The sequence below is a fragment of the Podarcis gaigeae genome, assembly GCF_964106915.1.
Source record: "Podarcis gaigeae genome assembly, chromosome: 17".
In the NCBI taxonomy this organism is placed as follows: Eukaryota; Metazoa; Chordata; class Lepidosauria; order Squamata; family Lacertidae; genus Podarcis; species Podarcis gaigeae.
In genome coordinates, this window is record NC_139694.1 from 28372556 (window position 1) to 28397199 (window position 24644).

At 44.8% G+C, this 24644-nt stretch overlaps 1 protein-coding gene and 1 long non-coding RNA gene across 6 annotated transcripts in view; one reads left to right on the forward strand and one right to left on the reverse strand.

The window, feature by feature from the left end:
- Positions 1–24644, reverse strand: part of LOC310835303 — a 481690-nt gene that overhangs the window by 130262 nt on the left and 326784 nt on the right. The window lies entirely within an intron of this gene.
- KANK1 (KN motif and ankyrin repeat domains 1) overlaps positions 1–24644 on the forward strand; it is a 126140-nt gene that overhangs the window by 65797 nt on the left and 35699 nt on the right. For 3 of the 5 annotated variants that reach the window (XM_083718382.1, XM_083718384.1, XM_083718383.1), the window contains one exon: positions 5857–5971. In XM_083718382.1, coding sequence (XP_083574508.1) covers positions 5935–5971 — 37 coding nt within the window. In that variant the 5' untranslated portion in view covers positions 5857–5934. Of the gene's footprint in view, positions 1–5856; positions 5972–9580; positions 10170–24644 lie in introns of those variants that run through there. The other 2 variants (XM_083718388.1, XM_083718385.1) reach the window with 2 other exon arrangements.

The window sequence follows — 24644 nt, forward strand, 5'->3', positions numbered from 1 at the left end:
AACTATACATTTTCCAGTACTCTTAACCTTGAAATGTAGAAAATTCCAGCTTGGCACTTGATAAGAGGGTGGTGGCAGTGGAATCCTACATAATGGTTGTAATGGTTATATGGGGTTGCTCGTGCGTAAGTTACCGCCACTCCTGGCTAGGTGGCCTGGTTAAACCTTTCCTGGCTGGACAGCCCTTCACTTCGTGGCTGTTCAGTCGCTGGCAGAATCCGACAGTGGGCGTTTCTTAAACCTTTTCCAACATAAAAGTTGTTTGACGCCCAGTCTCCTCCTACTCTCCCTGCGCGGAAGTCTTCTGCACAGGGAGGGCGTGGGTAGCGGAGGACCTGTGCTCTCCCCGCTGGTGTCCAGTGAAGAGTCTCTGAGCCTGCTCTCTGCTTCCCCCGTTGGTCCCCCTCCATCCCTGGTGTTGCGCTGATTTCCTTCCCCAACAGGAGACCTGCCTCCCTCCCTGCTTGGCCCCTCTCCAGCATCGTCGGGGAGCCTCGCCTCCTCCTCTCGTTCCGATGGCAGTTCCCTGACAGTGGTTATCCGTATCATAACTTGAATAGCACACTTTAATGCAGGTCACTTATTACTGAGCTGCAAATTGATATTTGCGGCAGAGGGGAGGGAGTGCAACAGGAATTGCTATTCTACTTTATTCTCATGGTAAACAGATACCAAAATCGCAGTGGTCTTCAGGCTCTTCAGTTGCATTTCATGAGCTAAAATGGGGACGATGCTTTAAGAGCTGGTGTTTGGGTTAAAAAAACAACCTTTCATTTCTAAAATAATGTAAACAATGCTTTTTACAGTTTGTTTCTGTGATGCCTTTGCTGCTATTCTGCAAGCATTTTCCTGTGCTATAAGTCTGTTCTCATAGCTAATGAAAGTTTGTCGAGATACTTTATTTATTGACATAATAAACAAAGAATGCAAATAAATAAAACGTTTTGAGTATATGGAGCAGGTGAGACCATAGCAATTGTTGCTTAAAAATTGCAATCCATAATTACAGTGTAACCACTAGTTCATATCATCGTGACATTGCGTATTGTAACATTGCGTATTGTTGAAGCTCTGTAAATGTGAGTCTACCATATAAACTCTACGAACGAATCCCAGCTCTGTTTAAAATGCCTCACTCCTAAGCTCCCGAACCCAGAAGGGAACACCTGGGCCACAGGGATGTCATCATCAGCTGCATGTAATGCTAACTATATGCTTATGCAGTAAAGTCAAGGGCAGGCACCCCCAAACTCGGCCCTCCAGCTGTTTTGGGACTACAACTCCCATCGTCCCTAGCTAACAGGACCAGTGGTCAGGGATGGTGGGAATTGTAGTCCTAAAACACGTGCAGGGCCAGGGATGCCTGGTCAAGGGATTTGAACTAGACATAGCCCTACATTGAGTAAACCCACTGAGCTCAGTGGATCTACTCCAAATACGATGAAGTCTTGAATTAAGCCATAGTGGTACCTTGATGTGGTTTGGATAAGCTATTCCTGACATGACTGCCCCCTTTCCTGCAAGCCATGTCTGAAGGAGTCCCTTTCATGCCCTGCTGTGGGAGGTTCCAGGGACTGGTGTGTCTTGTTTTTATCGTCACTCAGGGTTACATTTTAAACACTGTACTCTGGCCAAGTGCCCAGAAAAACATCTTCATGCAGCGACTGGCAACTTGGGGAGGCTGAAATTGCAGATTAACTAAAAGTTCCCACTGATGAATGAACGGCCCACGTTAGAGCCATTTCAGTTCTCAGGCTTTGGCAACTTTATATAATCTTAACATTTCACTTACCTTAATGCTTACTCTTCAGAAAAAGCTATTGCATGTGGTGTCTGCCTACCCCTGGCTTTTGCTGAGCTTTTCTAAAGCATGCCACGTATTACCCTGGTCAAAATAAATTTTAAAAATTGTCCAGTAGCACCTTAGAGGCCAACTAAGTTTGTTCTGGGTATAAGCTTTCATGTGCATGCACACTTCTTCAATCACCCATCTCCTTTTGAGAAAAACCCCGCCCCCCTCCCAGTGGCGTAGCGTGGGGGGTGCCAGGGGTGCCGGCCGCACCGGGCGCAACTTGGGCGGGGGGCGCACTCACACTAACAGCTCTCTGCCCCTACTAAAATCCACGGGTTAGGGAGCCCGCACTCGCTCGGCTTGGCGAGGAGGTCGCAGAAGGGGGAGAGCAAAGCCTTCTGCCGCGGGCAAAAAAAGGAGAGGAAGCTGGGCGGGCAGGCTGACTGGCTGGCGGGGGTCTGGCTGCGCCTGCTGCTGCCGTTGCCGCTGCTGCCGGGCTTTGACAGCTTGGCGAAGTGGAGGGAGAGGAGCTGTATGGTAATTGCGGCTCTCTCTCCACTGGCCGCGCCGAGCAGGGAGTCTGGCGAGGGGGGCGGGAAGAGACTTTCCCCCCTTTTTTCTACCTCGCCTCGGGAGTCTCCTCAGGGCGCCCTCAGGCAGGGCAGGGCAGGGCAAGGCAAGCAGAGCGAGGAGGAGAGAGAGGGGAAGAGGGGGGGGGGAAGCAGCCAGGAAACGCCATGGTGTGGAGGGGGAATCAATTAAGGAGAGAAAGCGAAAAGCCTTGGAGAAAGGGAAAAAAGGAAAGAAAAGAGGCAGCTCCGGGAGAGCGCGGGGGAAAGAGAAGCCTCGCTGCTGCTGCTTGGGAGAGTAAATTACTGTACTTGCCTTGCCCCGGGTTAGGGGGTGCAAATTACTTGCCTTGCCCCGGGTTAGGGGGCGCAAATTACTTGCCTTGCCCCGGGTGCTGATAACCCACGCTACGCCACTGCCCCCTCCCACTATATGTAAGGTTTAGTGTACAGTGGTACCTCAGGTTAAGTATTTAATTCGCTCTGGAGGTCCGTACTTAACCTGAAACTGTTCTTAACCTGAAGCACCACTTTAACTAATGGGGCCTCCTGCTGCTGCCGTGCCGCCGGAGCACGATTTCTGTTCTCATCCTGAAGCACTATTTCTGGGTTAGCGGAGTCTGAGTTTATATGCACATGAAAGCTTATACCCAAAACAAACTTAGTTGGTCTCTAAGGTGCTACTGGACAAATTCCTTATACTTTTATTTATTTTGACTGTGTCAGACCAACACGGCTACCTACCTGAACATATTACCCTGGTTATCATCACATCATTTTTTTAATACTCATATTGCATATGAAATATTGAGGTAAAGGAAGTCTGTTGGCTTTGATAAAGGCTATCTAGTGAATCTGAATTTTGCACCGGACAGCTGACACTCACAGAGTAGTGGTTAAATTGACCATGTACCACACATGTCCATAGCGCACCCTGCAGCATGCATGGTGGATACATGCATTATATTTTTTTGTTTCTGTAGTTTGTGCATTATAAGGTGGGCTTTCCTATGCTTAGAATCAGATATATGCATGTATACTAATTGCACGAGATGCAGTGCAGGTAAGCAGCCTAAGTCAAGGTGAAGGGGCCTCAAGCCTAGTCAATGGTAGCTTCTGAATGTGTGGTTTAGGCACAGGCTTAACTGTGGGTTAAACCACAGAGCCTAGGGCTTGCCAATCAGAAGGTCGGCGGTTTGAATCCCTGCGACAGGGTGAGCTCCCGTTGCTCGGTCCCTGCTCCTGCCAACCTAGCAGTTTGAAGGCACATCAAAGTGCAAGTAGATAAATAGGTACCGCTCTGGCGGGAAGGTAAACGGTGTTTCCGTGTGCTGCTCTGTTTCGCCAGAAGCGGCTTAGTCATGCTGGCCACATGACCCGAAAGCTGTACGGCGGCTCCCTCGGCCAATAAAGCGAGATGAGTGCCACAACCCCAGAGTCATCCGCGATTGGACCTAACGGTCAGGAGTCCCTTTACCTTTACTAAACGGCAGTAGGTGGACAAAGGACCTAGTAAGTCCCCTGATTTTTTATTTCCCCTTTTTCTTTTTCTCAAGACTTTCATCATCTATGTGCGCTGCTGAATAAGCTTTTGCCTGTATGCGGAAAATAATTTTGTTCCAATTTTTGACAGTCCTGTCAAGCCATGTCAGTACCGAGACTCTTGGCACATTGACTATTCAGTGTTTGAATACGGAATAAAGAATGCTTTCTCCCGCCTTGAGAGCAGCATCTAAACTTCTATTAGCAAATAGTACTTCTAACCAGTCGTTACTTGTTTTTGCATTTGCCCTGAAGTATTCAGAGCACAATAATCTCAGGCAGGTATGAAACAAGCATGTAGGAACACGGGATTGGTAAGGGCAGAAAGCCTAATTTTCTGAGAAACAAACTTTCTTCTAATATGCATGCTCTGTGTGACACCTTCTAAACTTCAATATACACAAATATATATATTGTGGGTGGGTGGGTGGGTGATATTCAGTACAGTGGTACCTCGGGTTACATACGCTTCCGGTTACCTACGCTTCAGGTTAGAGTCCACTAACCCAGAAATTGTGCTTCAGGTTAAGCACTTTGCTTCAGGATGAGTTCAGAAATCATTCCGGCAGCGCGGCGGCAGCAGGAGGCCCCATTAGCTAAAGTGGTGCTTCAGGTTAAGAACAGTTTCAGGTTAAGTACAGACCTCCAGAACGAATTAAGTACCTAACCTGAGGTACCACTGTATATACATACACAAGGCCGAACACTGCCTGCAAATTGCAAAGTTATATTTTTTGCAGATCAGTTTTCCTTCTTGGTTTAAATTACAGCCACCTATTGCTGGATAGATAAATGATGCTGAATGATAAAACAAGCCCCACACGGTTTAATCATTGATGTGAGAATGATAGCGCTATGCAGCTCGCTGCTTCTGAATCTGCACTGCGAACATAGTTCTAGTGTGCAGTTCAGTTGTATTGGTCCTGTGACATGAATACAGTTGTGCCCAGAAGCTGATTTGGATTTTCCAATCCATTTTTCGCACTTTGGAACTATTGTGGCATAACATCATGCTCTCTCACAAACAGTATTGGCAAAGTACATTTCTCATGCTACTGTCTAGGTCCTTGGGGCCTGTCTGTAATTTTCCAGTCTATAATTTAGCTCCCCTTTGCTTTTATATTTCAACTAACACATTTCAGTCAAATTCCAGTCTGAACTCTAATGCCTTTCAAGCAACCTAGAGGCAAATAAAAGTGACGTTTGTTAGTCCAAATTGAAGTTCTTTCCTCCTTTATGTTCATGTAGATTCTTTGTATTTCAGGGCTTCGTTGTTACAATCACTGCCTTATTGATTTCCCCTCTAATCAAAGCCAAAGCCATGCTTGTGTTACTTCATATTTGCTGTAGAGGATTTGTGGTCTGTGGTGTTTACCAACATCTGTGTTCAGTTTGCTCAGATATTTTCATCTTTCTGCATAGCTGTCAAGTGTCCCTTATTTGGCAGGACAGTCCCTTATCCCAGCACCATGTCCCGCTGCTGTCCCTTATTGATGATGTCCCTTAAATAAACTACTGAAGGTAATGGGGCCCTTTCTGTGTCCAGCTGTCCTTTGTCAACAACAAATTGTTGCTGGTTTTTTGTGGGTTCAATATATGCTATATGGTAATTTATGGACCTAATAGGTATCTAAAGCCATTTGCACGCAGCAGAATATGTATTTTATCAAAGTAATTGTTGATCCCTTATTTTGGCTGCTGGTCCCTTATTTTCAAATCTGTAAATTGACAGCTATGTCTTTCTGTTAATTTTGTGCCTGACAGTAACGCTTTAAGTCACTTGACTTTTGAAATTCACACTCTTCTGTATTATTATTTTTAAAATGCATCAGCCTATCCCATTTTCTATGCTTAAACTTGAGGACATGGGCCTATACCTGGTGATCTTTATAATGAAACTCAACTAGTTTTGGAATTGCAATATTTTGATGACCTTTTTTTTTTCTCTTGCAGGTTGCATGCCTGATTGGATTTGATGCTTGATTTGCATGACTCCTAACAATCAGTTTCAGGATTTGTCACTCAGCAAGCATGGCCCAGCCAACAAATATTAATGGCAGCTCCACAGGTAACTTTTTGCCTTATGAGAAGTAACCTCCCTAGTATAGCAGAGCTATACTAAGCCTATTGTTCAGGGCATTTTTTTAAAAAAATGTCATGTTCTTAAAATGTTGTGTATATGTTTATCCCCCCAAGTATTGAAATAGTATCATGAAATATCTCCCTACCATGTGGTTATTTCCATGTCAGGTTTGTCATGTCTGAATGGCTCATGCATGATGTCTGCATCCAAGTTATCCGGTGTATAAGTTGCATAACTGATAGCAGCAAACTGGCTTCTGTTTTTAACAAGAAGCAACAAATGACCTGGAATCGTTAAGAGAACTGCAAGTAGGGAGACTTTTATGGCACCATTATGAAGACTTGCATAACCAGAGTTAAACAGAGCATTCCTGGTTTTGTTTTTTCCTTGCCAGGAACAGAACATTTCTGTCAGAGGAAGTCCTGTAAAGCTCTATCAGGCTTGGAATCTTTCATTGTCATGATTCCCTCCCACTTGTGACATTATCATTTTGCAGAGGTGCAACCTCTAGGGTCTGAATGCATTTACTGGGTTGAAGGAGGAGTCTGTACAGGCTATGTAAAAATGTGTTGTTGTTTACAACATTTCTATCCTGCTTACTATCTTAAAAATATCTCTAAGAAAACTGAAGCATCAACGGACAACGTAAACAACAAAAATATTAGAAAAACACACAGTTGCACATAAAAATGTTACTTTGATACAAAGTTAGATGTTCATTTTCTTTCTGATATACCCTTCCCCTCAGCCTCTGGGTTCCCACCCAGGGTCCAAACAAACATTGCCTTTCAAATGCCCATGGGTCATTTTTTCGTTTGTGCATAGCAGTTTGCAGTTGCACAACACCTTTGCATAAAAACTGCATTGTCTATACACACAGGTCAACATGTTTTCAAACTAGTGTGCAACTGTGTCCTCTGTTCCCCTTCCCTCCATTAGGCTTTCCACAGATAAACATTCTCATATTCACAGTCTTTTGGAAGAGAGGCGCTGGCAGATGATCTGTTAATATGCCTCTATGCAGCGAATATATATCTCAGTGGTACCTTGGTTTAAGAACAGCTTAGTGTATGAACAACTTGGATCAAGAACGCTGCAAACCTGGAAGTAGGTGTTTTGGTTTGTGAACTTTGCCTTGGAATAAGAACATGTTCCGCTTCCTGTTGAGTGTGTTCCATTTGTAAATTGAATCCCCCGCTGCTATGGGAAAGCATGCCTTGGTTTAAGAATGCTTTGGTTTAAGAATGGACTTCTGGAAAGGGATTTAGTTCGTAAACCAAGGTACCACTGTCTATAGAGGCAGCTAAGATACTACCGTACTGCTTCCTATTTTGCTTCATTCAAAGACAAGTTGGACCTGGTGCTGGGGCGTGGCGCAGTCCTGTCCCAGCAGAAGGTGGCCCTTGAAAACGCCCCTGTGCTTGAGAAGTGCATTCTTGGCACAAAATGGATCATAAGCGTTCCAGCAGAATGAGCTTTAGATTGACAAATGGTGTGTGACATGGGGATGATGTCTATACAGCACCCAATCAAGGCGTCTGCATCCAGCACTGAACACAAAACTGTCACGCAGTGTGTACACACCAGTAGTTCGTGTGCCCCTCCTGTTGCAGAACTGGTTTATGCAGCAGCTTCCTTGTGCACCTCATTGACGACTCTGAAGCCATGCATCTGTGCTTTTATTCTTCTGTCTGGGTGCACCAAATCTGAGAGAAAATAAAATCAGGTAATTCACCGCTAGCTGAATTACCTGATTTTATTATATTATGTGTCCAACCAGAAAATATGATTCTAGACCCTCCTTCCTTCAGTTTGGATTTGGATTTGATATCCCGTTTTATCACTACCCGAAGGAGTCTCAAAGCGGCTAACATTCTCCTTTCCCTTCCTCCCCCACAACAAACACTCTGTAAGGTGAGTGAGGCTGAGGGACTTCAGAGAAGTGTGACTGGCCCAAGGTCACTCAGCAGCTGCATGTGGAGGAGCGGGGATGCGAACCTGGTTCACCAGATTATGAGTCTACCACTCTTAACCACTACACCACACTGGCTCCCAGTTGCTGCAGGAAAATTTACTAGGGTAGGATTAGGCAATCACGATGTTCAAGAAGCCCTTCAACAAATACCCTAGTATAATGTAGTTTGAACTTTACCCCTCTTTTCTATAAAAATGAATGTGTAGGATGTAACTTTAAATTTATAATTAGTAAACAAACATACCAATTTTAGTTGTGGTATCTCAGCCACTCAGGAAAGATACTGAGCTGCAATGCATTTTGGGTAAGAATCTACTAACAAATCATGGCAAGTTGAAGTTTAGTGGAAGGGCTTCTGCAATGGGGCTTCTTCGCCTTTCCTCCCTCTGCAGCCTCCCTCCCCAAATAATTGACTTTTTTGGGGGGGTGTAGTTGGGAGAATCCTCAGAACACACAGCAGAATGGGAGGATCAGTCTTCTGCCAAGCGTAGTATGCTTGCCCAGGCAGATAATTTGTAATAATCTGATATTGAATTCCACTTATGGTGTCTTTCCTGGCTATTTTGAACATGGAAGATAGGCTTCAACTGATATTTGAACTCTTTAAGTATGGGACGCGGGTGGCGCTGTGGTCTAAACCACTGAGCCTAGGGCTTGCCGATCAGAAGGTCGGCAGTTCGAATCCCTGTGACGGGGTGAGCTCACTTTGTTCAGTTCCAGCTCCTGCCAACCTAGCAGTTCGAAAGCACATCAAAGTGCAAATAGATAAATAGGTACCGCTCCAGCGGAAAGGTAAATGGCGTTTCTGTGCACTCCTCTGGTTCGCCAGAAGCGGCTTAGTCATGCTGGCCACATGACCCAGAAGCTGTACGCCAGCTCCCTTGGCCAATAAAGCAAGATGAGCACTGCAACCCCAGAGTCATCCGCAACTGGAGCTAATGGTCAGGGGTCCCTTTACCTTTACCTTTACCTTTACCTTTAAGTATAGATTTCCATACACACACCCCAAATATATATAACAAGCTCATCTAGCTGTGTCAGTGTTTGGGAGGTATAAGGTTAAAACCTATAAAACCAAATGGAGAAGGCCAAATTTATTTTAACCCTACGGTCTCCTTTCAGTTAACCAATCATGTCAGCCGTAGAACTTCAGTACAGGGCACCAGGTTGTGTCAGAGGAGGTGTTTGAAAAGGAACTGGAAGCCCTTTAGGGCTATTAGCTTGGCAGAAGTTGCTTTCAATTTTGGCATTCTGTTCAAAAGGCCGAGAAACTATTTTTTTACGTAATACAGAAGGAATTTTTCCCTTTGGGAGATAATGATTATGCATGGAATTTGTGGGGTTGGATTTGCAGTGCAGCCGGAGTGTTGTCTGCAATGTGTTTCTTTATTGGTCAGGGACATATGAAACCGGATCTCTCTGCTTTGAATAATTCACACACCACTAAGGCTGCTCCACTGTTTTAAGTGGTAAACAATATTGCTGCATGTGCAGCCACGTTACATACGCTGATATTTCTTACAACAAATGCATAAAAGAAATAAAATTGCCCCCCCCCCCCGTATCTCATTAAGATCGCTTCTCGGCCTTTTGGCTAAGATCAAGCGTATCTCATTAAGAGTGACTTCTTTTTTAAAAAGCACAGCACCCAAACCAAAGGCTAACTGGGGTTCTGCTCTTCTGACACTGTCAAAACTTGCTTTGCATTATACACCCTTGAGCTCCCCGTTCCAACGTGTCATTCTTGGTTTTTTGTGTGTGTGTTTGTTCAGTTCATAAGCGTTTCATAATAGCGTTGGACTCCCCGGCACGTCTGGTAGTGGATCTCTGCTGTGCCGGGTGAGGGAGTCTGGTCTCGTAATCCACAACTGGGCGTTGAGAGCATCGGAACAGGTTTCTTAATTGCCCTGTATTCAAAGAGCAGAAAGTCAAGCTAAACAGGCGGAGGGTTTTTCCTCTCCATGCTCTGAATCTATCGGGACAAAGACCAGAACGTTTGCTTACCGATTCCATTGTCAAGAGTGTCTGCTCATGGACACGGTTGTAGCCCTTCGAACGGTAGGTTCCAGAGGGGTTGCAGATGTTCGGGAACTAATTTCATATGGTGGTGAGCAATGAGTCGTCGATTACACGTTTGGGGAGTAGACTATTTCATTATGTGTGATCTTCTGTTTTAGCCAGCAAGACTATACTGACTGGAATATGCAGGCAGGTTTTGAATTTTTATTCTGGAACTTGTGTTCTGTGTGCTTTGCACGTTGTGTTGTCAGAACATAGGGACGTGTTATGTGTTTGTGTCGCTGTTGCTTTGAGGCAGGATTAACAGCAGTCGCTTTATTAGGCAGGTAAGCTAAACAAGAACATGCTGTTAATAAGTCAGTTTTATAAGATTTGCAATGATTTCGGACACGTCTCATGCATACACTTAAAAGTTTCCTTAAATTTTGTAAGTTGAATTAGAGTAGATGGTGCAGCAGTAATTTGTTTAAAAATCTTAATGCATGGTGCAATTTTGATTTATTTTGGTTTATTTCAATTAATCCTGACAGTGTCACATGTAATGTGATCTACAATGGACCATCTATTCAGAATTCAGCTGCAACCTTCATGGATGCCTTAAATAAAGGGGCAGGAATCTCCAAAGTGGACTTATTTGGGGTGGGAAGGAAGGGACCTGTTTACTTGGACTACTTATGGCATGTGCTTGGAATATCTGATATCATTTCTTGCTGTGTGTGATATGATCCTAATTGAATTTTGGATGTGTTCTAAAGTGGAGTTAAATCTAAATATAAACGTTTTAGTATCTTGTGGCCAGTTTCTTTTGCTTATTCGGATTGCTCCTAAAACTCATGTACACCTCTCCTCAAATCAATTTTGATGCTGCAAAGGTCTTTAGTTACCACTTGGACTGGCTCCATCTTGTGGTATACCACATTAAAGAAAGTGAAAATGTTTCTCCATAACCAGGCATTTGGCTGTTAAGGCTTCATAGGTTAAAACCAGCCCTTTGAATTGGTCCCGGAAACTAGCCAGCAGCCACTTCAGCCAGGACAGAATTGGTGTAATCGACTCAAACCATCTTGCCCCAGTGACAAACCTGGCTGTTGAATTCTGCACTGGCTGGAGTTTTCGAACTGTCTCCAGAGACAGCTCCACGTATAACACGTTGCAGTAATCTAAGCTAGAGCTTACCAGAGCATAGATGACAGAACTTAGGCTGTCCCTGCCCAAATAGGAGTGCAGATGCCAAAGCTGATGGAAGGCATCAAAATTGTTGTTGTTATATTATATTTTCCCAACCACTCTGGGTGGCTTCCAGCAAAATATTAAAAATAATAAAATGTCAAACATAAAAAGTTCCCGATACAAGGCTGCCTTCAGATGTCTTCTAAAAGTTGTATAGTTCTTTATTTCCTTGACATCTGATGGGAGGGCGTTCCACAGGGCAGGCGCCACCACCGAAAAGGCCCTCTGCCTGGTTCCCTGTAACCTCACTTCTCGCAGTCAGGGAACCACCAGAAGGCCTTCGGTGCTGGACCTTGGTGTCCAGGCTGAACGATGGGGGTGGAGACGCTCCTTCAGGTATACCAGACCAAGGCCATTTAGGGCTTTAAACACTGACACTTTGAGGGAACCGCCAGAAGACCCTTGGAGCCCGACCTCAGTGTCAGGGCTGAATTGTGGTGCACCAAATTTCGGACTCAAGTGGTACAGTATAGATCTTTACCACCACATTCTGCATCATAGGGTATCTTTCTGAGGGACTAGGCTGAAGGGTTTTTCATTAAATAACCTTGAGTATACATGGGAAGCAGGAGCAAGCACCTCTTCCATGAGTTCGTGGTAGAAGAAACAGTGCCCTGGGTCATGATACTGCAGTTGGAAGATGTCTGTAGTCAAGGTGGGAGGTGAAGACGACGATAGGGACCTAGCAGAAACCATCCATGGTTGGTTGTGACAGGCTGGGAAGGAGCAATTCGGGAGTGGAGCTTTTACACTGCCTTGCAGCAATATGTGGCTTGCAGAAATTATGGCTTTGTTTTATGAGGTGCAGGTTTATAGAGAAGCTCCCAGTGGCATGCACACTTGAGACTACAGAAGTGCTGGGCCTAGGCATTATTTTCTGCCCCTTCTAACTGTGTACCCTGGTCAGTTAGGTTTTTTCCTTCCAAGAAAACTGAACAGTTTGTTCCCTGTTTGAAAAGCTAGCCGTTCCCTGAGGAGGAGGAGACACGTGGGCAAGTTGGGACAAGGTGCTGTTCGTATTGGGGAGAGGCTTTGGAACGGGGCATTTAGAAATCACCTTTCTAAATACAAATTGTTTGGGGGTTTTTAAAAGGTAACTTGGGTTCTTAAACCTGGAAGCATTACCGTATTTTTCGCTCCAAAAGACGCACCAGACCATAAGGCGCACCTAGTTTTGGGAGGAGGAAAACAAGAAAAAAATATTCTGAATCCCAGAAGCCAGAACAGCAAGAGGGATCTGGCTTCTGGGATACCGTGTGGCTGTTCTGGCTTCTGGGATAACCGCACCAAGCCTCTTCAGGGCAGCGGGATGAAGGCTCCCCCTGCCCGAAGAGGCTGCGCATGGCTAAGGCAGAAGCCAGGACGGCGCGTCGCTGAAGGGGCGCTGTGCAGTTTTCCCTCTCTGAGAGGGAGAGCTGCGCAGTGCCCCTTCAGCGAAGCGGGAGGAGGAACAGAAGGGGCTCCGTTCGCTGAAGGGGAGCTGCACAGCTCTACCTCTCTGCGCAGCGCCACTCGCTCCATAAGACGCACTCAACATTTCCCCTTACTTAGGAGGAAAAAAGTGCGTCTTATGGAGCAAAAAATACGGTATATAAAAGTTTGCATAGGGCACAGAGGAGCACATTTCAAGCTGAAGAAAATGCTAAAGAATGTAAAAGCCATTGTCTTCCCACTTCATTCTTCCATAGTTATGTTTACAGTTTCACACTTTTAATAACTCCCCCCGGTTGTCTTTCTTCCTCATATCTTTCCCTCTTTCTTGCTTCTCTTCATTCTCTGGGAACCTGGGAAAGATGCTGAAAAGCAGCTATAGAGAGGACACACCCTCCTGCTTGCAAGAATTTCAAAAGCATGTAGGTGTATTAATTAACTTGATAGCATCATCTGCCAAATGGAGCTGAGAAGGCACCTTTTGAAAATAGTTTGGGGCCTCTTTCGTGAAAACTCAGCAACAAAGAAGAAAGTCATCCGCGTTTTTAGTTTGTTGTCTCCATATAGAACTTGTTCAAAAGATGGTCTGAAGTGACTGTCAAATCCTTTGAAGATACTGTATACTATAATATTTAGTGCTGTTCACCATCATCAGAAAACTGTAGGTACACAGTGGATTCTTTTTACCAGCTAAGGAATGAGAGTGCTCTATAAGCACAAAGGCAATATTCGTACTCCTGTGGGAGAGCCCCATTTGTGTGTGGACACAACCTTATACAACTAGTTTTCAGCCTTCAGATTTAACTTTGCAGTCTTGGTTGCATTTTAACTCCGCTTTGCCCAAAGGTTGCAAGACTCTTGCTTTGTAGCTCACTGTGAAGCAGATCAAGATATAGTTGATCTTATCTTTTTAAGCCACAGAGGCTGGAAATGTCCAGCTTGTTTAGAAAGCTATCAGTCTTTTAAAGAGCACAATCAATTCCCATCAAGTTTCTGATTACATAATTAAGGTGTAGTATTAATCTTAAATTTGGGGAGGTGAATTGTGATGATGATGACAGATTTTGTTATTTGCACCCCACCCAACTGACTGGGTTGCCCCATCTATTCTGGGTGGCTTCCAACATACAGTCGTGCCTTTGAAGTCGAATGGAATCCGTTCCGGAAGTCCGTTGACTTCCAAAACGTTCAGAAACCAAAGCATGGCTTCTGATTGGCTGCAGGAAAATCCTGCAGCCAATCGGACACCCCATCAGATGTTTGGCTTCCAAAAATAATTTGCAAACTAGAACAGTCACTTCTGGGTTTGCGGCGTTTGGGAGCCAAAACGTTGGAGAACTAAGCTGTTCGAAAACCAAGGTACGACTGCATCTAGAAGCACAATAAGACTTTACACATTAAAAAGCTGTCTTCAGGTGTCTTCTAAAAGTTATATACTGTAGTTACTTGTCTTTTTGACATCTGACAGGAGGGCGTTCCACAAGTTGGGTGCTACTACCGAAAAGGCCCTCTGCCTGGTTCCCTATAGCTTCACCTCTTGTGGTGAGGGATTACATGAAGAAAATGAGGACCAAGTGAATGTTGTTCTACAGCATAGTTCTGCAAAAGAATGTTGGCCCGTGAAACTTCAAAATACCCTTGTTCAAAGCACCTGGGAAAATGCACCTGTCCCCCAGATGTAGAATCTTCCTACTTCCTTTGTACTCTCGGCTCTCTAGTAAAAAGAATTGACTCATGCACAGAGTGAGTTTTCTGTGGGCTGGAATGACGACTGTAAACTTTCCCAGGCAGCTTCCACTGGTGTTTCCAAGCACTGTGCATTCAATGTTGCTCTACTTGTTTAGAGGTTAAGCAGAAGTGGAGGCTCCCGATTTCTTATTGCAGCCGTGCGGGAGAGAAGAGGCCAGGCTTGTTGACCTCTCACTAAAACAGTAGTTCAGAATGGAACATATGAATGCAGCCCATGAATTATCCAAATCCTGTGGAAATTCTTTGGAACAAGTAGAAGAGTCATACCCCAACCGAGTCCATTGAGACTAAAGGTAAAGTTAAAGGGGCCCCTGACCATTAGGTCCAGTTGTGGCCGACTCTGGGGTTGCGGCGCTCATCTCACTTTACTGGCCAAGGGAGCCGGCGTACAGCTTCTGGGTCATGTGGCCAGCATTACTAAGCCGCTTCTGGCGAACCAGAGCAGCACACGGAAACGCTGTTTACCTTCCCGCTGGAGCGGTACCTATCGATCTACTGCACTTTGACGTGCTTTCGAACTGCTAGGTTGGCAGGATCAGGGACCGAGCAATGGGAGCTCACCCCGTCACGGGGATTCGAACCACCAACCTTCTGATCAGCGAGTCCTAGGCTTTATTGTTTAACCCACAGCGCCACCTGTGTCCCTCCATTGAGACTACTCCCAAGTAAATGTGTACAGGATGGCAATGGAACTAAGGGTGGGCACCTGGCTGCTGACGGAACTTCTTCATTGTACAGTAGACTCTCGGGTTACGTTACTCTCGAGTAATGTAAACTTCAGGTTGCGAAAACAGCAAACCTGGAAGCATTTTTCTGGGTTTCGCTGCTCGCGCATGCACAGAAGTGCTTTATCATGCTGCATGTGTGTGCACAGAAGTGGCGCTTTTGGATATGGATTTTTCAGGATGCGCACGGACCCCTGGAATGAATTAAATTTGCATCCAGAAGGTCCACTGTACAGTGATGTTGTGAGTTGCATCCCAGCCCCAGAGCTAGAGGAGAGGTCCTAGGAGTTTGAGATCTGTGCGGTGCCAGCCAAGGAGGTGAAAGACGTGAGAATAGTCAGTTCTAATGCTTTATTAAAGAACAGTATAGACTTCCAGCCAAAGCAGAACATTGGTTCTCCTTTCTCTTAGAGGCGCAAGCCTGTAGCAAGCAGATACCGCAGCAAGGAGGTGGTTTGTCCGCACCCAGCCCAAAATTTATGAATTTTTCGTACAGTGGAGCAGACTATGTCCCATTGCCTAACTCGATGGGAGCACAAGTGGCTGGTGCCCAACACACCACAGCTGTTCTCCCCTCTCTGGGCTCAGAGCCCAGTATCTTAGACCCACAGATAAGGGTACCTTCAAACCAAACCAATTAAGTTGCATCAAAGCAAACATATGAGCTCATTGCTATAGCAACTAGCAATTAATTGTGGGGTTATCTTGACTACCAACAGTTCACCTTTGGATCCACACAAGTGACTTTGTGGGGTGCAAACATAGAGAATTGAGTCTGCCTTGAAGCTTTCATTTGGCAGTGTTTTAGGTGCAAATACTTCTTAGAAGTAACGTTGTAGTAGTAATAATAATAATAATAATAAATTTATTATTTATACGCCGCCTATCTGGCTGGGCTTCCCCAGCCACTCTGGGCGGCTTCCAAAAAAATATATTAAAATACTGTAATACATCAAACATTAAAAGCTTCCCTAAACAGGGCTGCCTTCAGATGTCTTCTAAAAGTCTGGTAGTTGTTGTTCTCTTTGACATCTGGTGGGAGGGCATTCCACATAGGTCTTTAGCAACTGGGGGCTCAGCTCAACTGTACAGTAAACACTGAAAAAAGATGTAGAATATTGTATTAGATGGGTATGCCATTTTAAAGCCGCCTTCTCTCCCCCTGGAAAGTCTCCATAAGCTTCAGGATGTTATGTTTTGAACCCAGCAGGAGTTGAGTTGAGTTTTAATCCAGTATCATCTCACAAAATAAAACTAACAGGCCAAAGATCCTAGCTGAGCTAATGTAATTATTTGCTTCCTTTCTACTTGAAGTTCATATGCATTTAGATTATATTTAAAAAGTTCCTCCCATAAGCAAAGTTGTTCTTAGCTTTCATAGTTGTTCTCATGCTGATGTTTAAGAAATCTCTGTGCCTTCAAATGCAGTTCTCCTGTTTATTTGACACTTAGGTTTGCAATGTAGGCTTTCATATACCACATTCCCCCACAAACCTACATGAGTCATGACTGATGAATACCTTAAAAGGAATTTTTTTTAAAAAATCCCTCATCTTAGTAGTCATCTGGGTGTCTTATCTGCAGCAGAGGTTTATGTGAGTGGATATTTGCAAGCCTTTTCTGATTACTTTAAAGTAATATTTATTTTTTACTTATCTATTATCTATTTTTCCTTTTCCTTATAATTATTTTAACTTGAAGATGCACAACACATTTGCTATGGGAAATTGTCACAAAACCCAATCCATCTCGCAGATCAGCCTGGTTGTAAAATGGAATTGTTATCACCCTGCAAGGAAACTCTGTGCTCTCAGTCATAGTTAGGACAACACTGGGCATGAATAGCAGCAGTGTGAGCTGTTAGAATATTCCATTCCACCTTAAAAGGAACAGGCATGATTGTTGTGTGTCACATGCCTGTTTACACTCCACCACAGCACAGCTTGCCGGGAACTCCCATTTGTGTATAGCTTTTGTTTATGCTTTTTGCTTGGAAACGAAGGGGAGAAGACATGTTCTTCCCTTCGTCCCGATGCTGAATAAAATGCCTGTAAATACTCTTTACACAGCCTCTACCTGCCACTTCTGTTGCGTGTTATTCACTCTGCTGATTAGAGCGTGCTCAAGCTTCTGAAGCTGTGAGTCGCTGTTTGATGCTGAGCCAAGGACCGGAGATCGCCCGGCTGCTGGCCGGTGGGCTGGAGCCAGCTGGGGGCTTGCAAATTGCCCCCATCCCCTTGGACGCATCTCAACATGACCCCTCTCTCTTGCTTGTGCAAATTTGGCAGGTGGGTGTCACAATGACACCTGGGGTAGGGTGCTTTGAAGGCCCAGAGTCAGGACTCCAGCGTGCTTTGTAAGGTGCTGCAAAAGGGAAGGGTGGATACACAGGAAGAGGCAGAGGCAGGGGAGGCAGAGAGACAGGAGTAGAAATGGGAATTCAGGCTGGCAAGGAAAGCACAGAGCAGCTGTGAATGGGGACGTGATTGGTCCAGAAGAGATGGATGGCAGATTGGGGGAACGACAAGGCTTCCCACCCTCTTACAAACACACCTACGCATTCCCTCTCTGCAGACAACGCTTTCCTCTTGCCTCCCTGCTTACTGTTCCCTGGCTGAATAAAGCGGGCTTTGTCATGGGCAGTCCCAAATTACACCAGGAGAAAAAAAAGGGAGGCACTTTAGGTACTAGAGTCATTGTATGAAAGCGGAGGTGCAGCACACCTGGAAACCTGGACCTTTGCAGGGTCCGTTCCCTCCTCTGTTTCACCTGCCTGCCCATTCCTCTCAGGAGTCTGATAGTCTTTTACTAACACCCCATAGTAGGCTGTTCTGGTTGTGATAACTCTTACCGTGTTTTTCGCCCTATAAGACACACTTTTCCCCTTCCCTAAAGTAAGGGGAAATGTGTGTGCGTCTTACGGAGCGAATGCAAGCTGCGCAGCAATCCCTCTTGCTGTTCTGGCTTCTGGGATTCAGAATATTTTTTTTCTTGTTTTCCTCCTCCAAAAACTAGGTGCGTCTCATGGTCTGGTGTGTCTTATACAGTGAAAAATATGGTAATATACATATTCCTGTGTACAGGGGAGACTGAAATACATTTATCAGGACTCTTGGGGAAAGAATGTACCATTGAACTTCTGGTTGTATCCAATTCTGTCCTTTCATTCAGAGATGACTCTTTGATCCTGCAGAAGCTTCCAAGAATGGAAGGGGGCGGGAGGCATATTTTTTGCTGATTCCCACCCCAGCAATCCTCATTGTCCCTGTGATCTGCTCCAGAGGGTAGGGGGGCTCTCCAGAGTACCATGGGATGCAGCATGCAAGACTGCAGAAGACAGAGGACGGGGATTTGCAAAAATTGCCTCCATCTTTCCTGCATATAGAAGTCTGCAGAATCAAAGAGCCTTTGGTGTAGGGTAGGCCATAGAACAGGGACGTGGGTGGCACTGTGGATTAAACCACAGAGCCTAGGACTTGTCGATCAGAAGGTTGGCAGTTTGAATCCCCGTGACGGGGTGAGCTCCCGTTGCTCAGTCCCTGCTCCTGCCAACCTAGCAGTTCGAAAGCATGTCAAAGTGCAAGTAGATAAATAGGTACCACTCTGGCGGGAAGGTAAACGGCATTTCCGTGCGCTGCTCTGGTTCGCCAGAAGCGGCTTAGTCATGCTGGCCACATGACCCGGAAGCTGTACGCCGTCTCCCTCGGCCAATAAAGCGAGATGAGCGCCGCAACCCCAGAGTCGGCCACAACTGGACCTAATGGTCAGGGGTCCCTTTACCTTTACCTAGGACATAGAACCTGTGCCCTTCCTCCTTTCCTTTACGTTTCTCTGCATTGCATCATTTGTTCCCATTTTAGGAGGTCATTTAAAAATTAACCTGAGGATGAGATTGACCCAATATTGACATTTTGCAGATAAAGCAGGATGGAAACGGTGACTAGGTGCATTTCAGGGAATGCTGTAACCGGGCACATTCTCTCTTGTCGCTCCCAGCATATGACATGCGTTGCAAAATTAATTGCGGCGTCTGAGGCTGTCCATTGGAGGAGTAGAACAAAGCCTGGTCTCTGTGCCTTTTGCTGCAGTAAGCATGAACTCATTGCCCCACAAATTGTCTAGTGGTTCCTCAATGATGACTTCAGCTCTGTGAATATGCACTATATTCAAAGCAAGCTTCTCCTACTTAGAGATCATCATCATCATTTATTAAATTTGGATACCACTCTATCCCCCCAGGTCTCAGAGATGTGATAGCCTGGGGGCGGGGGAATCCAAACTGCCCCCTCCCAAAAAACTGAAAAATGTTGGACTATGAAATCGGAAAAGGTAGAGAAGCTTGTTTCAATTCGGGCAAACCTTCAGTTTTTAGAAAGTCGTGATAAATACGATGATAAATATGAAGATGTAGAAGAAGCGGAAACAGATAGCACATGACATTTAACCAGTCTTACTTTCTGAAATATTGAGTTTTGGCTCTCTGCCCTCTGCTTTTCACAGCTCTTTTTATGGAAATGAATGCTTTTCGTCTACTTGACACTGTGGAACACAGAGGGAGACATTGGGTGGGAGTCAACACAAGTCCTAATCGGACCGGCTGAAGTTAATAGACATGACTAACTTGAGTTGATTAATTTCAATGGGTCTGGTCTAAGTAGGACTTAGCTTTCCACAATCCATAATTTCAGATCCATAGTAATTTTCATTTTTTGCTACAAAGGTCATGGTTTTTCCCATTTTTGTAATTGTTTGCCTACTCCTCAAAAACCGGCAAAACAGTTCAGTGTCATATAGCTCCATTTGTAACATTTAAAATAACAAATAAAAGGGAACTGAAGTTGTAATTATTTACTGAATAAATTGTTTTTTTTTGATATACCAAACATGGTGATATAATGGCAAACCAGATTATACACCCGTTCTATGTTACTCGAGTAACAGTGACTTTTGAGCCGTAGAGGGAGCTAAACAAACATTGCATGCTTTTCATTCCCCCCCTCTCCCCAATTTATGGGTTTTTCCTGAAACCCCGGGGACGCAGGTGGCGCTGTGGGTTAAAGCCTCAGCGCCTAGCACTTGCTGATCGAAAAGTCGGCGGTTCGAATCCCTGCGGCGTGGTGCGCTCCCGCTGCTCGGTCCCAGCGCCTGCCAACCTAGCAGTTCGAAAGCACCTCCGGGTGCAAGTAGATAAATAGGGACCGCTTACCAGCGGGAAGGTAAACGGCGTTTCCGTGTGCGGCTCTGGCTCACCAGATGCAGCTTTGTCACGCTGGCCACGTGACCCGGAAGTGTCTCCGGACAGCGCTGGCCCCTGGCCTCTTGAGTGAGATGGGCGCACAACCCCAGAGTCTGTCAAGACTGGCTCGTACGGGCAGGGGTACCTTTACCTTTACCGTTTACCTGAAACCCCACTCCCCGAAAAAAGCCTGTTTTCCCCATGACATCAAAATTTCAGGAAATTTTGCATTTCTCTTCCAGCTACCCCCTTCAATGGGTAGCCCTTGAGTTCTTGGTCTCTCCTTTTCTAAGTCTCTAGATCATCAGGAGAAATCGATGATCAGTGGATGTTGTGTGGGAGAGGAAGATTAAGTGTGGAAATCAATTGCCCTTTTATGAAATCTTCTCATGTACATTTTGCACATTAAGTGCATTTGCTTCTTGGCACCTATTGCTTGTTGGCACCTATTCTTACAGGGAGTGGATTCAGGAATAACCTGCTCACCTGTGCTTTTAAATATACAGCTTTTGTGTGAGATCATGGTTCTGTGATGTGTGAACTGCACGACTGGATCATGCTAGCACCTCTCTATTCTCACGTTTTTTGTCACGGCCTAGTTATCTGTACAGTGGAACCTCGGTTGTCAAACATAATTCATTTCGGAAGACCGACTTCCGAAACATTAGACAACCGAGGCACAATTGCCGGCCGGCAAAATCCATTGAAAAAATGGAGAAGCCGTTTGACTTCCAAGGTGCATTTGAAAATGGAAGCATTTACTTACAGTTTTCGACATTCAAAAGCCAAAACATTCGACTTCCGAAATATTTGACTTCTGAAGCGTTTGACAACCCAGGTCCACTGTACTTTTTTGTGTGTTAAGGTATGAATCAGTTTGGACGCGGGAGGTGCTGTGGGTTAAACCACAGAGCCAAGGACAGAAGGTCAATGGTTCGAATCCCCGCAACGGGGTGAGCTCCCATTGCTTGGTCCCTGCTCCTGCCAACCTAGCAGTTCGAAAGCACGTCAAAGTGCAAGTAGATAAATAGGTACCCCTCTAGCGGGAAAGTAAATGGCATTTCCATGCGCTGCTCTGTTTTGCCAGAAGTGGCTTAGTCATGCTGGCCACATGACCTGGAAGCTGTACGCCGGCTCCCTTTGCCAATAAAGCGAGATGAGCGCCGCAACCCCAGAGTCGGCCATGACTGGACCTAATGGTCAGGGGTCCCTTTACCTTTACCTTTATGCATCGGTTGTTGAGGCTGTGAATGAATTGTGAGATGGCACTTTGTTGTGAAACTCCTTTAGGGCTGCAGATTTTCAGGAGAACTTTGAACTGGGTTCCTTTGCACAACATGATTTGCATTGGAACGTTTCCTGATGAGAGCGATATCATTTAACATATTTATTTTACCTGTATCTACTAAACCAGGCTAGAAAAACTGCCTACCGTTAATGTTTTTGTCTCAGTACACCATAGATGTTTGACCTGAAATATGCTTCTCTTGTGTATCTGCTAGAGATAATCCCCTGAAAAAAACATTAATTAAAGCTTTGAAACCGCCAGCCTTGCCTAATACTTCACTTGCAATTGGCAATTGTTAATAATGCACTTATGGGATGGAAAATTTTCCGTGGGAAAAGAAAACACCGAACATTTTTCAGTGAGATAATTGGTCTAAAAAAACCAATAATTATTTAAAAAGCGCAGTGCCTAGAGTATTATATGTAGGCTGCAGGCACCCTCTACCTTAAAAGCCAAAGCCACATCCCCTTCAGAGGATTCTGGGAAACGTAGTTTACCCCTCACAGAGTTACAGTTCCCAGCAACCCCTTGAGCTACTATGGTGACCAAGATTTGGGAGAACACACTTTGGATGTAACATGTGGACATCGCCTATTCCCTATATTCCAGCCTCCACAATTTCACAGGGTTGTCATAAGGATTAATGGGAAAGGCAGGTCATAGATGCTGCCCTGAGCGCCTTAGAGGAAAGGTGGAGTAAACAGGTAACAAGCTAGTACTGCCTTATTACGTAACTACTTCTGCCCAACTCAGTGGCTGCTACCTGGTGGCTCTGAGGCAGGCCTGGAGGCTTCCGGTGGTTTTGTTTGGCATGGACATTCCACCTGTGGGTGTCAAGGTGGAAGCTTTTTGACTGCAGAGCTTACCTTTGCGGAGGAGAATGAGAGAGGTAGGGATTTTGAAGGTGCCTGTGAAATGAAAGTACAGTGGTCCCTTGGTTCTCAAACTTAATCCGTTCCCGAAGTCCGTTCCAAAACCAAAGCGTTCCAAAACCAAGGCATGCTTTCCCATAGAAAGTAATGCAGAATGGATTAATCCCTTCCAGACTTTTAAAAACAACCCCTAAAATAGCAATTTAACATAAATTTTACTCTCCATTGAGAACATTGATCCATAAAATGAAGGCAACGATCAATGTACTGTACTATAAAATTAATAAGACAGTATTGTAGATGATAAAAATTTAGATTAAAAAAAAATTGAACCAAATGAACCGGAAAAGCCTCAAAAACAAAAACACAAAATAAATAGCAAAAACAAAAGGGCTAAACTTAATCAGTTCTGGAAGTTTGTTTGACTTCTGAAATGTTCAAAAACCAAGGCACAGCTTCTGATTGGTGCAGGCGCCCCAGAAACAAAAGCCGACAGCTGCATCAGATGTTTGGCTTCTGAAAAATGTTCAAAAACCAGAACACTTCTGGGTTTTTGGCATTTGGGAACCAAGGCGTTTGAGAACCAAGGTACCACTGTATTTCACTTGAAAGCCCATTGCCATATATGCAGTTTTATGGTTCCGTTCTAAGGGCCACAAGTGGGCAAAAGAAGAAATCTCACTCAAAGTGTGCCTTGAATCTCCCTCTCAACAGTTTCCCAGTGGGCATGTTCCCAGAAATGTGTCCCTTATTAGACTTTATGGAAGATGGCAAAGAGAGTGTTTTCTCTGCTGTGTTTGTCTTCTGCTTTGGAAAACCTCTTCTCCTCCCTTTGGCAGAATTGACAGGGTCCGCTCTGTACACCGAACCATCTGTTTATTGCAAGCATATTCGATTTTCTGTCCTAAAGAACTATTTGCTCTCCTTGCTTTTGTTTTGAACAGTAGTAGGATGTGGTGACCTGGCTGCCTAGTACTCACTCCTAAAGGCTGAGAGCGAAACCATGACCCCAGAAGACTGAAAATAAAAAGACATGATCTGTATGAATTGACTTTAAAGGCTAAGAAATGACCTGATTTCCTCCCTAACTTTATATAAAATATAGTTGTTACTCTCATTCTACCGACAAAAACTGCAACAACATTCCTCTTTCCCCCCAGATTAGGACTCAAAAGTGGTTTACACAAATTAAAACAACATAGATAAAATACAGAAGACTAAACAGATGATTGAGAGCAATGCAGTGAATATTTTTGTTTTAGTACAGGAACTGCTTTGGTTGCCCAGCCAGCTGGCCAATACAGAGAAAAAGATTCTTGGTACTTTCAGTACCATCAACCATTTAGTACCATCTTCAGGCTAGAGTATTGTACCATTGTGGTCTTTTCTGGGAAGCAGTTTTCAACAGACTCGTTCTCAGGAGCTCCTCAAGTTGAGTTTGGTCTCCCAAGCTTTTAAACGCAGATATTGTATGGATTTTGAAGTATCTTTTATTTCAGTAAATATTTCTGGAAAAATAATTTGATCTGGCCTCTTCTAATATTTTTACTGCCTTGTGTATGATTCATAAATATTTGAAATGAGAAAATACTTGCCTTAAAAAGGACTGGGAGCTGCAGTCTAAGAGCATGGAGTTTACTGGTGACACCCGTGCTTTTTCTCCTTGTCATCAGATCCAAGTGGAGCAGCAACATTTTTGAAGAACTATTTGAAATGAATTATGGACTGCATAAGGGGAAATAAGCTTAAATCGGATAAGAAACAAGTGACTAGGACAGGAAACACAGCAGACGGGTTGGCCAGGAAAATGGCGGCTCTGGGTGCGATTGTTCACTCCCTAAAGGACCAGATTTGTGCCCTGAGGGACCCAGCTTGCTCCTCTAGTCACAGATTGTGTCCTGAGGGGCTTATTACCAGCACCAGCTGGTTTACCAGCTACACCATTGATTCAGGATTGAGGTTGAATCCAGACAAAACAGAAGCATTGTTTCTGGGGGACGGGGCAGGCGGGTGTGGAGGACTCCCTGGTCCTGAATGGGGTAACTGTGCCCCTGAAGGACCAGGTGCGCAGCCTAGGAGTCATTTTGGACTCAGCGCTGTCCATGAAGGCGCAGGTCAATTCTGTGTCCAGGG